This window comes from Achroia grisella, unplaced genomic scaffold, assembly GCF_030625045.1.
Source record: "Achroia grisella isolate CSIRO2021 unplaced genomic scaffold, CSIRO_AGI_Agris_v1 utg903, whole genome shotgun sequence".
In the NCBI taxonomy this organism is placed as follows: Eukaryota; Metazoa; Arthropoda; class Insecta; order Lepidoptera; family Pyralidae; genus Achroia; species Achroia grisella.
This window is the reverse complement of record NW_026713061.1, coordinates 3,444,316-3,461,090: the sequence shown is the minus strand read 5'-3', so window position 1 is coordinate 3,461,090 and position 16,775 is coordinate 3,444,316. Positions and strand designations below refer to the sequence as shown.

Below are 16,775 nucleotides of genomic sequence, written 5' to 3'. Positions count from 1 at the left end.
AAGATCTAATTACAATATATATTAAGGTAAAATTCTCGATATACATTTTCTGTTACTACGTTACTTTCCTAGCAGAGTTCAAGATATTTAACAAACTGATTTTACCTAAATGTCGTTTGGCTAAAGTTAGTAATTCGTTTTATGGCAATTGCGTAAGGTTTTACAATAAAATACCAGAGTCTGTTATAAATCTGCCAGAAAAAAGATTTAAATGTCAAATAAAACAGTTCCTTTGCAAAAAAGCTTACTATAAAATTGAAGAATTCGTTAACGATAATAATGTTTTTATAGAAAAACTTTAAATCTATAGCACTGACAATATTATCTGATTACATTAATAATGAGTGCGTAGCGACTTCTATGTTGATTATCGCATGCCTCTTACTTGTTATACTGTAATTATTTATATAAAAAAAAACATCTATTAAAAAGAGCAACACACGAGTTTCTTGCTCATTCTTCTTGTGATGAATCTGCATTCCGAATGAGTGGTAGAATCAAAATATGACTATTCAAAAGTGCTTGTAATGAGTTTATTTGAATAAAGATTATTTCTATTTCTATTTCTATTTCTATTTAAATTTTGATAGTCGCATCAACGCTTGAAGTCAGAGATATACGAGTGGAAGAATACAATCAGTATTTCTTTTTAGCCTGTAAATGATCGCCGTGAAATAAGTCTGTCTATTTCACGGCGATCATTACAGGTTTACAGTATCTAGTCTTGTATGAATTACAATGATTGATTTCTATAAGTCCAAAGAAAAGTAAATTATTCTCTAATACAATAGCATCTATTATTTCTACTCAGATTTTTATAAATTTATAATCAGTATAATAATACGCAACATTGTACATATATACTTACTAGTTGTGACAGGAGCGGGATCACTATAACTATTTAATAAAAAACGGTAATAATTGTATAGGTATACGTATTTTTCAAGAGAGCTCAGTAACAAGTCAAAAGTTACATATAAAAAGAAGAGATATCAGAATAATACAAACATTTATAAAAAGATTAGTGGAGAAGCTGCCAACAAGTAAGTAAAAACAACTAGCTATTGGTATTAATTGTAACAATTAACTTTAAATTTATTACAATAAAAAAATAACTTTATTATCAGTTAATATATTATCAGTCGATGCGAAAAATATACAAAATTTGATTTTTTGATAAACAAAATCATAAAGAACAATTCAGAATTAACAATGATGCCAATAAAAGAAAATTAAAACAGTCGATTAACAACCACATTCATTCAGTAAATAGCTCGATTTGTAAGAAGTCTAATATACCGTTATTAATATGACGTTGCTATTTTGTTCGCAGAGAAAAATAAATGTTTTATTTAGCGATCAACTTTGCCTCAGTCGCTAAATAACCTAACTGAAACTCAGCAATTCCAACTGGTCAATTATTGCTCGTTATTTTCCTTCTACGTCATCACCCCCGGAGAAAGGCCTTTAGGCAAGTTATATGAATGTATAAATAATACATTTAGTGTAGCTTCATGTTATGCATAAAATGTTTTGGACGGCAGTCTATATAATATTTTATTACATAAGATGTTATAATATGTAGTACTTGATCATTCAACTTATCTTTCCCACGATTACACATACATTTTTCTAATTCCTTCTATCTCGTGCAATCAGCTGTCATAGAATATGTGTCACACATAATTCAGTACAGGATAACTGAAATTTTTTCTATATAAATACATCGTGTATTATTCTCATAAATACATTATAAGACCAATAATTATCGAATAAATAATTTTAGTATCATTCTGTAGTTTCTGTTTGTGATAAATGTACACAGAAGTTTCCTTAAAAGTACAGAAAATAAAAACTAAGTACGTAGACGAACGATTGAACCTACTAAGTACATGATTTAGAAATCATTTACTTTCAGCATCCCATATAAGGCAGGAGTAATCTATACTAGACGGTAATACAGTAAGATCGACATTTATTCGGTTTCGCCAGGAAATCGTGTTAGTTAATTCCTTTTTAATTTGCTACGATAGTCTAAATGACTTTATTTCCTTTGCCTCGTGACCATCCCCTTTGTTTCATCCATTTCATTGATATCCGCCATTAAATCAGACGGAACCACTATTGCAATAATGTTTATTTTTTTTTATATTGCTGACTAATACTACATATACAAAAATTAGTTTATTTATTACTTTAATGCTATCATGCAAAAAACTGAAACGATTATGATGCATTAGATATAGAAATAGACATTGGAGACCTGGAGATCTATTTAAGAACGTTGTCCGATATGTGTAATATAAATTGGACAATGTAGTAACTATAACGGAACTATATTTTTACAATTAATATAATTGAATGCATATTTGTTTACATCAAACTACCCTTAAAACGGGGAAAGGGACTGTTGACGCAAGCGATTACTAAAAAAAGCTAGAAATTAATACCATACATATAATGTATTTGAGACAGACTAAATATATCTTTGATAATAAGAAAACCTACTTAGTAACCATATGAACTACAAAGGTTCTGCCCTAAATAGTTGCTTAGCTTCGTGATTTATGACCTGAAGCCCTTCAACAAAGCAGCGTACCTATTGTTCATTCTATTACTTGCCAGTTATTTCATAATCCACTGTAAACAGTATGACAACCATAAAACAAAAAAAATTAATAAAACTATAACAGATCATATTAACCTAATGAAATGTAACGATTCACCATATATAATACAATACAATATTAATGTTTATTTGAAATGATCCATATGAAGTCGATTGCCTATTTTGAATCTTTATTTAGTTAATACGATACATAATTTAACCTAACTCATGTCTTTATTTCTCTTATTCCAACCTAATATTACATACTGGAAGAAGAGGATTGTTAGTAATGGACTAGCTGTACTAGATTGCAACTATATATTTAACTATATAATGACTGAGAACAAGGATGAATGGAACAGAAAACATATTACGCGGATAATTATAGCTAATCTACATTGGTAGCAATATACTATATCAGGTCGACCCACATGTGGTCCTTGTCCGATGACTGATGAAAACCATGATTGTCAATTATTACTTAATTACTTCAACACTCATGGCATCCTTATAAATGTATAGAAATTACCTTAAGTACTTATAAAGTCGTAAGAATGATGGTGTATTAAAATTTCAATAAAATTATAGTAAATCATATTTATTACATTTCACATTGACTGTCAACATTCTCGTATTGCTATTCGCGTCACGACCAATGTGCGCTGAATTCACTTATACAGACTTTGCTGGTGAATATAAAGTAACCAACTTGTATATTCACTATAATATTATACTCTTATTTAGTCATTGTAATCCCTACTATAAGCAGTTTCTTTTTAATTAATTAATTTATATATTCAGTAATTAAAATTGACAATAGTTCTATTTTAATTAACAAAATGAAGAAATTTCAGAACTAAAAAGGATGTCAGAAATAGGTAATATTTATTACTATATACTCTTAACTTCGAGTTATAAATATTATTAACTACCCAGATATATCAACCGACTTCAAAAATCAAATAAAATCTTAAAATGGTTGAACTAATAATAATTACTAATTAATTTAAATTTAGGTAAATATACTTTCTTATTATGTAAATATTGCAATTCTAAACACAATATACTTCTTTTAAAGGTATAATATATTTAAAAGCTAAACAAAACAAATTCGCGTGTTAAAGACCATTTAACGAATAGTTCTGTTAAAATAGTTTTATTGTTAGCGATAACTATTGTGAATACGTGATTATAACTAACATGTATTTAACAAATATATTTTATAAAGTGAACCTTAAATAATGGGAACAATTGATAAAAGAATATCAAAATTATGTTTATTACATTTATTCAAAACAAAACAGACAGCCTCGGTGGTTTAGCGGCTTAGCACATCGCCATACTTCCGATAGTGGCGACTTCGATTCCTCGCATGGTACAAACATTTGTATTCAAGATCATGATTGATTGTATCGGTAGGAGTGTTTCTATGTATATTATGTATGTATTTATATTATATACCTATATATTAGTAGTTGTCTAGTACCCAAAACACAAGCTCTGCTTACTTTGGGACTAGATGGCGCTGTGTGAATTGTCCTGAGTCGTTATTTTAATAATGGCATTCACATAAATGGACATCGGTATACCTAGTTTTTTTATATCATGTTAACCGTGATTGATGTTGTGATGATTTTATCTGTTTATTTAGCTATAATATAATAATAATTTATATAATCAATTATTTTAGTTCTCGTAACACAATGTATTATTTCATTACATTAAACTTACGAAATAAACTAACCGTCACTTCATTTATCATATTACTATGGATGTTAATTTTTAACATATTTAAAGTTGCCAGAACTTTATATATTCAATTTAAAACAATCCTCCAACATGTAAGTACCGTTTAGGCAACTCTTAGAAAGTATTCACTAACATGTAGAAGCCCCATTTAATAATTGATTGAACACGGAATGTTTCCACAAAGTTTCAAAGTCAAGCCAACTGTAACATATATTATCGTAGAAGTGAAAAACACAGAAACCCTCTTTAGAACATGTGGATACTCAGAAAGACATATAGAAGTTTACAACGGGTGCACATTGGCGGGACACGACGTCGTAAAGGAACCCGCGGGTAATGGCTAGTAAATTTTTACAGCCCGAACACAAAACTTATAACGCAAATAAGGCAATCCAGTGTACTTTATAGTCTAAGAAATGACCTAAGGGTCTAATAAATTCTCTTTTCGCACTTAAATATTGCTGCTCAGTAATTTACACCCAAATACAAACTGTTTTATTACTTTTCATAATATTTAAATAATATAATAGATTAACGTTTTTTATAAGATTTTTGGTGTATATTTTGGACGATCTGAGCATATCCAATTACATTTTTTATAGGTAATACACCCTTATTACCTATAAAAAATGTAATTGGTTATGCTCAGATCCATATCCAGAAGTATACATTATTTTAATTTATAGAAGTATAAATTACTTCTGGATACGGCCGATCTTTTGCCGGGTCAGCTTAATAAATGAAAAGAAAAATGTCCTAGAAATGTAACTTCACTATTATTAATGTAACTTCACACCCGAATGTTCGTGGAACATCAAAAACGTAACCAAGAAACAACTTTAACCCACAAAACAACCTAATATAAATACAACACAGACACGAGTATCTGATATTAAGTACGTATCTATAATATATTATTTTATCATCACCATTCATCAATTTATCGATGTTTGGGAAGTACAACTTACAGTATGTACCAAAATCAAGGTAAACATACTGTAATCCTAGATCTAGACATTTTTTTTTCACTTGAGGAAATTCAATCATAGAGTCCCGTTCACTCCGAGAGTGCCGGACTCCTGTCGGCTGAAATCCAAGTTATATCTACCGCTTATTGCCAGAGCCACGGGTGTGCGTGCACAAGCATTGAGATCTAGATAGTGCGCAACTTGCCACTGTTTTGGAAAAAGGTAAAAAGAAAAACAATGGAAAGTATTCGTTCATACATCATCATTATATTGTTGTTATAATAAATCTACAACGGGAAGAGACTATTTACAATGCTCCAAGTCTAGCCTAAAACTGAATACAGAACTAAAATTATAATCTGACATGATCTTCATGAAGACCAAAAAGCGATGTACTTTTTTCGACTGCTTGTTGAAAAAAGTGGATCAAGTGCACGTTCAGACATTGCATTTATATTCATCCCGCTGAACCATATATTTACTATGCACGAGATGAATATAATAAAGTAATATAAAATATCTTAAAAGATTTTATATGTCTCTCTATGTTAAAGTTGAAATCTGATAAAGTTATATGGAACATATTCCAAACAATAAATTTTATTTTAGTACAATTATTTTATGTGTTTGCTACCCTTATCTAGAGCAGGCACTGCGTAGACCTACTACATTATACAGATGTCGTAAAACTAAAACTATTGTGAGAGATCAGCATGCAACTGGAACATTACCTCTTCGTCGTTCGTATTTTTGGTACGACACATTATTTACTTTCCACATTATACCTATACCTATCTATGTTACATAACAGAAAAACAAAAACACGACGGAAATTTCCGAAATTAAATTAATAACTTAATGGACGACATACACATTTCGAATATCAGTTTCAAATGTACAATATAAAAAGTCTATTCTAAAACAATTAAATTATTTGTTAATTTATAAATTAAAAACTTTTAATTTATAATTTTGATTTTGATATATGTCATAGTATCATATCTATACATTTCAGTGTCAGTAATGAAAGGTTTAAATAAATATGGAACTATATAAGATACCAGTATTAGTATTATTTATGTATCCCTTACGTGAATCCTAAGAGTAATGTGTAAAGGTTTAAATTTATTATTCTCAATTAATACTAAACAGAAAGCAGTAATTTCTTGCACTTTGTATTAATTGTAATGGTCGCCATTAACTATGATACTTAAAGCTGTTTTTCCTACAATGAAGCAGAAATTTCATGAAAAATATATAGAAAGTCATAGGTTACATAAATTGATATATGGACGATTGGATGCATAATTTATTTCCAGCAAATTACATGAACTAAGGTCGTAGCTCCCTCCTTATTCACAAAAGTGGATTCCGCCCACAAACCACAAATTCGTTTGCCGCATATTGTTTCTGGTAACTGAACAATTCTGTCTATTTATGTAAAGTACGGCTTTATAAAATAACATAAGTTTAAAAATATGATAAATTCCAACATCTACTTGAACTTTATATGCAATATAATTACTTTATTCTATATTTCGAAGATATATATTAATATCATAAATTCAACAGTGCCAGTCTGTTTGTTTGTTATTTTTCCGCACTACACAACTAAATGCCATATAATTAAAGACGTAAAGATATATTATATCACAGGGACGGACATAGGCTATCCCAGAAAGTAATCCGGAATTTTGTGAAATTGGTGTGAATGTCCGTTTACAGACGAAATAGCAGCAACAACCATTGTTACGTAATAAATAATAATAACCCAAGACAATTTACATAGCGCCATATAGTCCCAAGCTAACCAAATGCAACATAGAAAAGCCCGATAACAAAACAATTATACTCAAGAATATTTACACCGTGAAAATAACGCACCCGCGACTACTGGATGTAAAGCGGAGTTCTAAAATGCCGAGGCCGGGCCCGATTTATAGCCATGTCGTTCTTATTTAAATTGTCTCTACCATTGTAATTGATGATGGCATATTATTTTTAAACCAAACCATGATTAGCCGGATCGATGTGAACTGAATGCCTGTGGTTGAATTATTGCATTGTTTTGTGCGTGCGTGTGCCGCGCCCCGGCGGCACGCAATCCTGGCATGTGATACGCGTGTACACCTTACCACAGTTACTAATATTAAAAAAATAATGAGCTTATTACAAACTGTGACACATATTTTCATTAATATTTAATATCCCTGCATTATAAATATATTTGAAACCAATTATATTGGTAAAACTCTATACTAGTAGTAATATAGTAGTAATATGTAATATTATGTTATCTGTGGTAGTAAGGTAAGGTAAGGTAGTACTATATAAATATGAAAGCGTATCAGTCAGTATTTTAAACATTTGAACAAAGATTAACAAGATTTTTAACGTAAAGATGAATTGTATTACGAGGACTGACATATGAAATTTATTCTCTTAAAAAATCAGACGTAAAAATTTTGTATTTATACCAATTACCAATAAATAAATCTCATACTTATAATGTTTCTCCATTATTTTTATCACCGTGTCAAAAATTTTGTCAAATTAAAATTCATTACAAACCTTGGACCTAGAACTTGAATCAGTAACCATTAGGATATAACGACCATAAGTCATACACATGCGATAATCATTTAAATACATACAAAATTGCTCGTAACATTTAATTTTATTTATTTATTCAAAAATGACATGAAATATATTTTTTATATTTTGCAACAAAATAAATATTTCCAGTTGTTTCTAATTAATTGGAATGTATCATATGTTTTAATGATTTACTTTTTGTAAATGAACACGTCAACTATGAAATATATGTATGTATACAATACATTATGAAAATAAAAGCATAAAAATATACAGTATTTGTATTGGCATTCATGTCATGTCTCCACTTTAGATAACAAAGGTTATTTTCCCTTTAATCCTTTAATAATAATCCATTATACTAACGGACAGCTGGCTACGAGCTCGCTACGCATTAGCTACGTCACTGTATCGGCCCAACAATTTAGCTATAAACATTTCAAAACCTCCAATGTGTACGTGTCACACAACATAATGGCTGTAAATGATCGCAGAATATAAAAGTAAAATGTCTTGTTAGGTGTGCCATAATCAGATTGCGGCATTCGTAGAGCTTCACTGAACCTACTTCGGGCGCTCCCACCGTATTTACGAATTGGTTCAATAGTAATATATCAAATTGTCAAATCTAAGTATCTTGTCAAATTTATAGATATATATTTATGTCTATATCTTTTATTTATTAGTTACCAGGCAGTTCTAATTCAATCTTAAATCTTTTAATCCCTAATTAGTGTATTGAGTTACACTACAGCAATAATGATTACGAATGCATTTCAACCTTCAAAATGCAGAATTCATGAAAGAGATTTGATTCTTTTCGTATTTACCTACAATTTGCTACAATTGAATAATGTATGTATGTACCTTATTATTTCATTTTTCGAGTATTTCCGTCGCGCCACATGTCCCTGGCCGGCTGTCACAAAGGCTTTATTTTTCACATGTCGGGTCGCGTTCAAGTAGCCACGTAGAACTGACGACACTGCACTTATAACCGGCACTAGAATATGGGAGGTCAGTACAAAGTACAGGCGTATGGGGTCCCGCGCGTGTTATTGTTGTGAAACGATGTCGGTATCTCTAGGTTTTCTCACAGCGAGTGTGATCGTGTTCTAGCGCGGGTGAACATGCGAGACGCTCGGGCGGGCGGTACTGCGCGACTGCGCGGAATTCATCGCCTCGCTCTTGGTCCCCGCTCGATACGCTGGCCATGAAAATTTCAGCCGAACCACTGTCAACCGGTGGTGGCACGCAGGTACAGGCGGTACAGCGCTCCACTATACTATACTATCGCATGCCTGCCAAGTCACAACTCAGCAATCACATATCATAAGTCACTGACAATTACTTTTCGAAAACAGATAATAGCAGATATTTAAAATAAGTATATCATCGATAAATTCCCTATTTCTGCTGAAATTACATAGTTCTTAACAGAAGTATTTAATAGTTAAAGACTATTGTATATTTGTAGACGATACAAATAGTTACTCGTGACTTCGTCTGCCTTTTTTAAATAACAAGTCGACCTCATAATACGATATATTTTCATTCCAAATTTAATTAACATTTGTTCAATCGTTTAGTCGTGAAATGTAGCAACACGGCCAAACAGACAGACAGAAATATGCGCTTTCGTAGTCATAATATATTTTTTATAACGTCGTAGACAAACGAACTTATGGCACACTTAATGGTAAGTGATTACCGTTGGCCATGAGCACCCATAGGAACTGCAGGTGGTATCGGCCTTTTACGAAGTTATAAGATTTTTCTTGTAAATTTCAATATCGTATCGGTTCCAAAATGGTAGACATTCTGGAACCGATACAATATTGAAATTTACTGAAAAGTGACGGAAAACTTTGGAAAAATACACAGTGCGGGACCTTCATTTACCCAGATATACCCGGATGGTATTTTCAATTTCCGACAGATAAAGTGATGTTGAAATTGAGCAGCACCAAACAATTCCTTAGAACACTGACCATGATATATGTGGTAGAAAATGCACACAGATGCAATGTAGAGACACATTGCAAAGCCAATGGGTCAATTCTGTCACAAACACATTGATTAGCAATGAATCTGGCTGCTCGATTTTGAAAGCGGTGAAAAATTATTTCAAGTTAATTAATATGATAAATATATAGTCTCATGATGATTACATAAAGATCTTTAAAATTTAATTTCTTACACAAATACGTCATAACAATACAATACAATTGAACATGTATGAATAATTAGACTTTTTTAAAGAACTACTATTAGAACAGCAAACAACAATCATTGTAAGGAATCAACAGTGCATATAGAAAAGCTAGACCACATTGTTATCAACATGACGTCGCACTGATCACTCGTCATTAGAGAATACCATGCTTCCTTGATTTACCAAAGAATTTTTGGTCCCACCCACAGTCCCTTAAAACATTACTCCGCAAATCATTTCTTGAATAATCTGCAGGAAGTGGTGGAAATATAATGCACATTTGTCAATATGTCCTACTGGTACCTCGTTTCACAATAATTTCGCTACGATATTATACTAACCTTCAAACGTAGACGGTAACAATACAAGCGACGAAGATGCCCACGCAAATGTCTTTCTGATAACATCACAACAAATAACATGTAGGTATAAAATGTAGGTTATGAACTACAATATAATTTACCGTCTCTTTAAATCTTTACTCGTTTCAATACTTATACATCTCACGTTAGTTATTAAGAGTGAACCGCTGGAATCAGTGAGCAAATGCTAATGAACACACTTATTTTTAGCCTTTTGCAGTCCTATATGGAATAGGTTTTCATAAATATTCAGTAGAGTTATTTAAATTGAGAGCTTTTACTCGGATGTGTAGTAAGAAACTGTATGTACCTATTTTTAACCGTTTAAAGTATATGAAGAATTTATAGTGTCACGGCGATGACACTATAAATTTACTAGGCGTAGTGGTCTATAACTCGTATATTAACGAATAAAGTCGTAAGTTCAAATTTGGATGTCATCAATTTTTTTTATGTCTGTTTATATTTCTAACTCACTGATCTACACGGGATGTAAAACACCAATTATTATCATCCAATTTAATAGTAGTGACAACGGCAGGCTCAGCCCCTAGCATGTTGGATTAAAATATATGTAGCGAAATATGAGTAGGTCGAGTGTTACGTTCACATCAACATCGATATTTGACTGCCGCTGAAATACTGAATACCTCATCTGGGATAACAATCGAGGATGTGTTTTTTTAATATATGAAATATAATAACATATTGCATTTCATATATTAGCGCCATTACTCAACGCTTCAGTTGAGATGCTCTTGAGCAAACTGTAGCCGAAGTTGCCGGTGGACTGCAGTCAATTTGGGGCCCGTTGCTGGGCTTTTTGGAATCAGGTTGGCTTCCTTCAGACGTATTCTTACTGTCCACTCGCTGACAGCTACCACCTCTGCTCAGCTCACCCTGCACGTAAGGTGCCGATCGCGCAGAGAGGTTAAGACAATGGAATGGTCGTCTTGTTCAGAAGTACAACGGTGGCAGCTAGTTGTTGGTCTCTGAGTGTGTGCTCCAGTCCCTTGATATCGTCTGTATACTCGGGATACAGCAGACTGACTCAAGTGAAGTTGGGAAGCGACTACTCGCTGACTGATTGCAATAAGGCAACAACTTGCGCAGCTCCTTGAGGTGTGGTATGATGGTTTCTTGAAAACAATGAATGCAATGCGAAGATGTGTATCGGCCAACGTTTTATAAGCAACTGATAAGGGTTGATTTTTTTTTTTTCGTTCTACTCTAATGCTGTTGGCCTTTACAGCTTCACCGGACGTTATGGGGCGAGTGCAGATGGCACTCCAAACCCGCGGAAGGACTTATGGAGCGGCTGAAGGCCAACTCCTGCCCGACGGATACGACTTTAGTCTAAGGGCACCACTAGGGGTTCGAACGTCGGCTCAGGCCGTCGTAATTTCGATCCCCATTTGAATTGGACGGGGGATCGATCGGAGGGGCGCCCGGGGGCGCCGGTGTTGAGCGCCCGGGCGCGCGCAGGCGCCCGGTTGAATGCGCGATAATGTGTGTTTGAGGTCGTCGTCTTCGCCGGCGAATACGGTGTCGTGTGTGTGTGATAAGGGTTGAAAAAACCCCATAATGTGTGTTTGACCCTTCGCCGGCGAATACGGTTTTGTGTGTGATAGGGGAAGGGTCACTGGGGTTTTTATAGGGGTACAGGGTAGCGCAACTCGCAGGTATCGTATTGAAATTACTCACTACGATACCTGCGAGTTACGCTAGTCCCATACGCCCCAACTGCGCAAATGAACATGTTGGTACTTGTTTTATTTTATGGTGTTAATGTTAGTTATGATGTTAAAGATAATAAGTAATAAATCATATGAAACAAATCAATAATAATAAATATAGAATAAAGATATAGAAATGTCACCAAACATACTATGGGACACAATACCTAGATACATCAAAATAATAATTGCAGTTATTAATGGCTAATAAGACAAATTCCATACTGTCTACTAAGCACTGCCGTGTCTAAATTGTGTCACCCCACCTTACATTTTCCTATTGTTATTTAGTACATAAGATCATTATTATATCTATGTACATATTGTCAGTTTATTATCATCTGTAATATGCATCGTCTTGACCAACAACATCGTATCATTTACCCGCAACACATACCATATATAATACACAATGAAGAACAGATACATAAAGATATACTGAGAATCTGATATTCGTTCATTATCATTTAAAAGACATCAACGGGAGTAATTATTAGTAATTAACTAATTAATTAATACATGTGAGAAATCGGTATAAAAAGATGTCTTCCTATTTTCGTATTGGTTTAATATTATAATTAAATTTGACGAGCGCGGTGTTTTAGCTTTTTATTACACTGCCTTACTTCCGTTGGTCGCGGGTTCGATACGTCGAACAGTATTCATGAGTATGATTATTTGTCTGTCTGGGTATTTACTATGTATATTAAGTATGTAGTTATAAAAAAATATTCATGTATTTATATCCGTTATCTATCTGGTATAACACAACCTCTGCTTGCGTAGCTTGGTACTAGATGGCGCTATGTGAGTTGTTCTAAAATATTATTATTTACAAGACAAGTAACAACGTTTTAAGGCACCTACAATTTTCCCTAATGATATCAATATTTAATAATAAAGTATATAGGACTTTTTGGAATATTACTTCTGAGTTTACTATCATATATATTGCATAATTTTATCAGCTTTACTTTATTTTGTATTTAATCATTTTCTTTTACATTTTGTCTTTAGACTGTGGGCAAGAACGCCACCTGCGGTTAATTTTTATTCATTAAATTATTAAATTCTTTGCTTACAATTTCATCTCAAACTCTCAGTTTTAGATTATACTATTTCTATTGGTCTCATAACGTAAAGATATTTTTCTAGATGGCGTTGTAATAATATTTTTTTACGGTAACGGACTGTAATTATATTATTGCTAGTTTACCTCATACAGCAGTATATATATAATACAGCTAGAAAGATTATAATTTCATTTAATTTGTCATGCAGAATAAAACATTTTTTGAACGTAGTTATCATTTAAATAATAAAAGGTTTTACTTGATTTTTTAATGTCGTAAATTCTAAGATTTATAGCATAAATGAAAATATTTTAAAAAAGGAAAGTATTTATTTATAGCCCGCAGTTTTATGGTTTGTCTTAGCAACCAAATTAAACAATCTCATTCGGGCAACCTTTCCGACTGTATATGTAGTTTAATCAGTATATTTACTCTTTGTATTGGTAATACACTGATTAAACTATATTTTTTAATGTACTTGAAATTCCAAACAAGGTGACTGCCCTCCTGCTGGTAATTAGTAATACGCCGCTGATATACAGGAACAGACATCACATTATCATGTGACGCCAATAACCTTAAAATATAATGATAGGGACAATAACAGGCCACTGTTGCTTAAACAAACACTTGTACACAATAAGTGTTATAGACAGGCCTCTTTGTCGGGACTGCTTTGAAGCCGAACATGTAATCCTGGCGTGCGTAGTGGCCACATTATGAACACAGATGTTCGAACGGTCGTTCATTAAAGCCTGTGAAGACAACTAGGAGACTTCTGCAGTCTCTAGACCGAGGACTTGGCTAGGTATTTTAGTTGTCCCGGATCTACACGCGCTACTACCCAGATAAATGCGGAGAAATAGAGTCTAATTTATTTAATTATATATGTGACGACCGAGATACGTTGCAATTCCAGAACACTAAGATGTCATGCTTCTTATTCTGTTATTTAACTGCCTTATCGTAGCCTTTAACCGAATCACAGTTTACAAAAGAAGTTGATTTACGATTTATATTCGTAGACTGAAATACCCGCGTAGATGCCTTTACAAAGTATCGAAATACGATATCAGTACGTAATTATATCCCAATAGGATTGAATAAATAAAAAATCTGATACACTTGTTTAGTTTTATTACACAAATATTTTATAAACACATTACTGAGACGTTGGTGGAAAACTACAAAATTACACATAATTTAAATACAAATATTTACAAATTGTTATTTAATATCATAGGGCATAGGTAACCAACGGGTTGAATTATAAAGTAGAAAAAAAATAGAAATTTACTTAAAATAAACTTATTAATATTCTGAGATTGTAAACATAAGTGAAATCTATGAGACAATAAATATAAATATGAGAGAAAAAGTATGTTCTAACTTACACATTACTACTAATGAAGAGAAGTAACCAAAACTTTCTTTCAGAATTGTCATTCTATTTTTGTTAATTTCTATCGCCTTGCAAATATAAGTGATGTTGAAACGATACGTATTTTAATAATTTATACACCTATGTGTTTAGAATTACTTAGAAACCTAAGTTCAAATAATTTAAAGATATGGTATCCGGCTGTAAGAAAATTTGTTTATAATTGTAAAAAAAACATACAGTTCAAAATCAATATCATTACGTTATTAAATGTTAAATAATGTGTTACATAATGCCAAAATAAATTATGTACCCAGTAATATATAACTTTAAGTACATAAGTATATAATTTATCGAAAATACCCAAATAATTATGTTAACTAAAAATTAGGGCATAATTAATTTGAATTTCGAATATCCTAACCCGTTCTGAAATATGGTGCAATTTGAATTTGTAAATTAATTTTCATTGTGTAATTTAATACACGCCAAAAAAAAACTAAAAGAACTTACTGAAATGTGATATTTTATAACAATAAACACCTGAAAAAATTTTATTACTCCTTTTATCAATTAAACTAATTTTCTATCTGGTCTTCAGACTCGAGTATAACATTCAACTCTTCCTAAACATTTTCTAAAATTGTAAACAGCTAGCAATTTCTAACAACTATTTAACGTACAAAATACTTTGACATATGTACAATATTAAATTCTTCAAAGCACATATACAAATATAAATATATAAGTAGTATATGCCGTACAGTGAATTCGGTTTCTCAAAATCTTTTCATTTAAAGCTCTTCTCTAATTTTGTATACAAGTAAACAGCACCTTGCACTTAGACATAATTATTTGCCTTTGGCTCAGTATTATTCTAAGGTATTGAGTTTTTATTTACACTTTCATCATTCTTTATATACAAAATGCTAAGTCACATTTACATATAAACAATACTTATTTATATTCCTACGGATAAAAAAAGGGTGGCATTAGGAGTAACTTTTTTATCAGTACCTTTGTATTATTTTTAGTAATATAATTCGCAATTGAGTACACTTTTAATGAAACATCAGTCCCGTTCAATAAAATAGTACAGTTAACACAACAGACACAAAATAAACAATGAGAGGAACTTGAGGATTTGTACAGGATCACAGGGTTCTGCGCCAAAAGAATGCCCAGGCGAAGGCTTACTGCGTGTACAATCAGGGACGCTTGCCTCGTGCCTTTCCATTTACGAGCTCATTCTGCGTTGCTTTGCGTGGACGCAAAATAAAATTTAAGTTGTATGCTGTGTTTACGGCGTAATATACGTTGGCGTTTGCAGGGAGCACCATTTCTGTAACAATACAAGAATAAGTAGTGGAAAACTAACGATGTTTTTATTTAAACCTTAATGAAAAAAATAAGTACTTATTTTTATTTACAATAAGTTTTTAATGTTACGTTCGTTTGGAACGTAATCAATACAGTTACAGTATTTGTTTGTCACTCAAGTTGCACCGTGAATTAAAAACAGGTTTATAATTAAAAATAATAGTAAGACTAAGATCAATTAACACAGACCTACACGTAGTCCCAAGCTAAGCAGAGCTTGTGTTATGAATACTAGACAACATTTAGTTTACATTTTTTTTAATACATACATAATACATACAAAAATATCCGTACCAATACGAATATCGAATCGAACTCGTGACGATCGAAAGAAAAGCGATATAACCACAAAGAGGAACTGTTTTAAAATTCTGTTACAAAATTTGGATATAAGGATATAATGGTAAATATAAACGATACAATAAGGATTATTTAATTAAATTAAGAAATTACAGAATAAATTAGGAAAGTTAGGAATTATAACGTGTAATAATAATTTTGTTCCAAACATATTCTTATCTTGGTTTAGTAATAAAATCGCTGAAAATTAAAAAGTCTACAAAATTGGTTCAGGACTGAGGAAAATTTCGAATAATATAAAAAGCCACTTAAGATTCCATGAGTTTCCATTAAGAACAGAGATTCCATTAAGAAACAGTTAAGAAAGTCAACATTTTTAAAACTACATTTTTCGATTGCCACCAATCA

At 32.0% G+C, this 16,775-nt stretch overlaps 2 protein-coding genes across 17 annotated transcripts in view; both read right to left on the bottom strand.

The window, feature by feature from the left end:
* Positions 1-9,066, bottom strand: part of LOC131853496 (whirlin) — an 84,541-nt gene extending 75,475 nt beyond the window's left edge. For all 10 annotated transcript variants that reach the window (XM_059204388.1, XM_059204391.1, XM_059204390.1 and 7 more), the window contains exon 1: positions 8,788-9,066. The gene's annotated coding sequence lies outside the window, so the exon portion shown is untranslated. The remainder of the gene's footprint in view (positions 1-8,787) is intronic.
* Positions 9,067-14,439: 5,373 nt separating this feature from the next.
* LOC131853583 (ral guanine nucleotide dissociation stimulator) overlaps positions 14,440-16,775 on the bottom strand; it is a 46,733-nt gene continuing 44,397 nt past the window's right edge. For all 7 annotated transcript variants that reach the window (XM_059204519.1, XM_059204520.1, XM_059204514.1 and 4 more), the window contains one exon: positions 14,440-16,029. In XM_059204519.1, the coding sequence (XP_059060502.1) occupies positions 15,896-16,029 (134 nt within the window). In that variant the 3' untranslated portion in view covers positions 14,440-15,895. The remainder of the gene's footprint in view (positions 16,030-16,775) is intronic.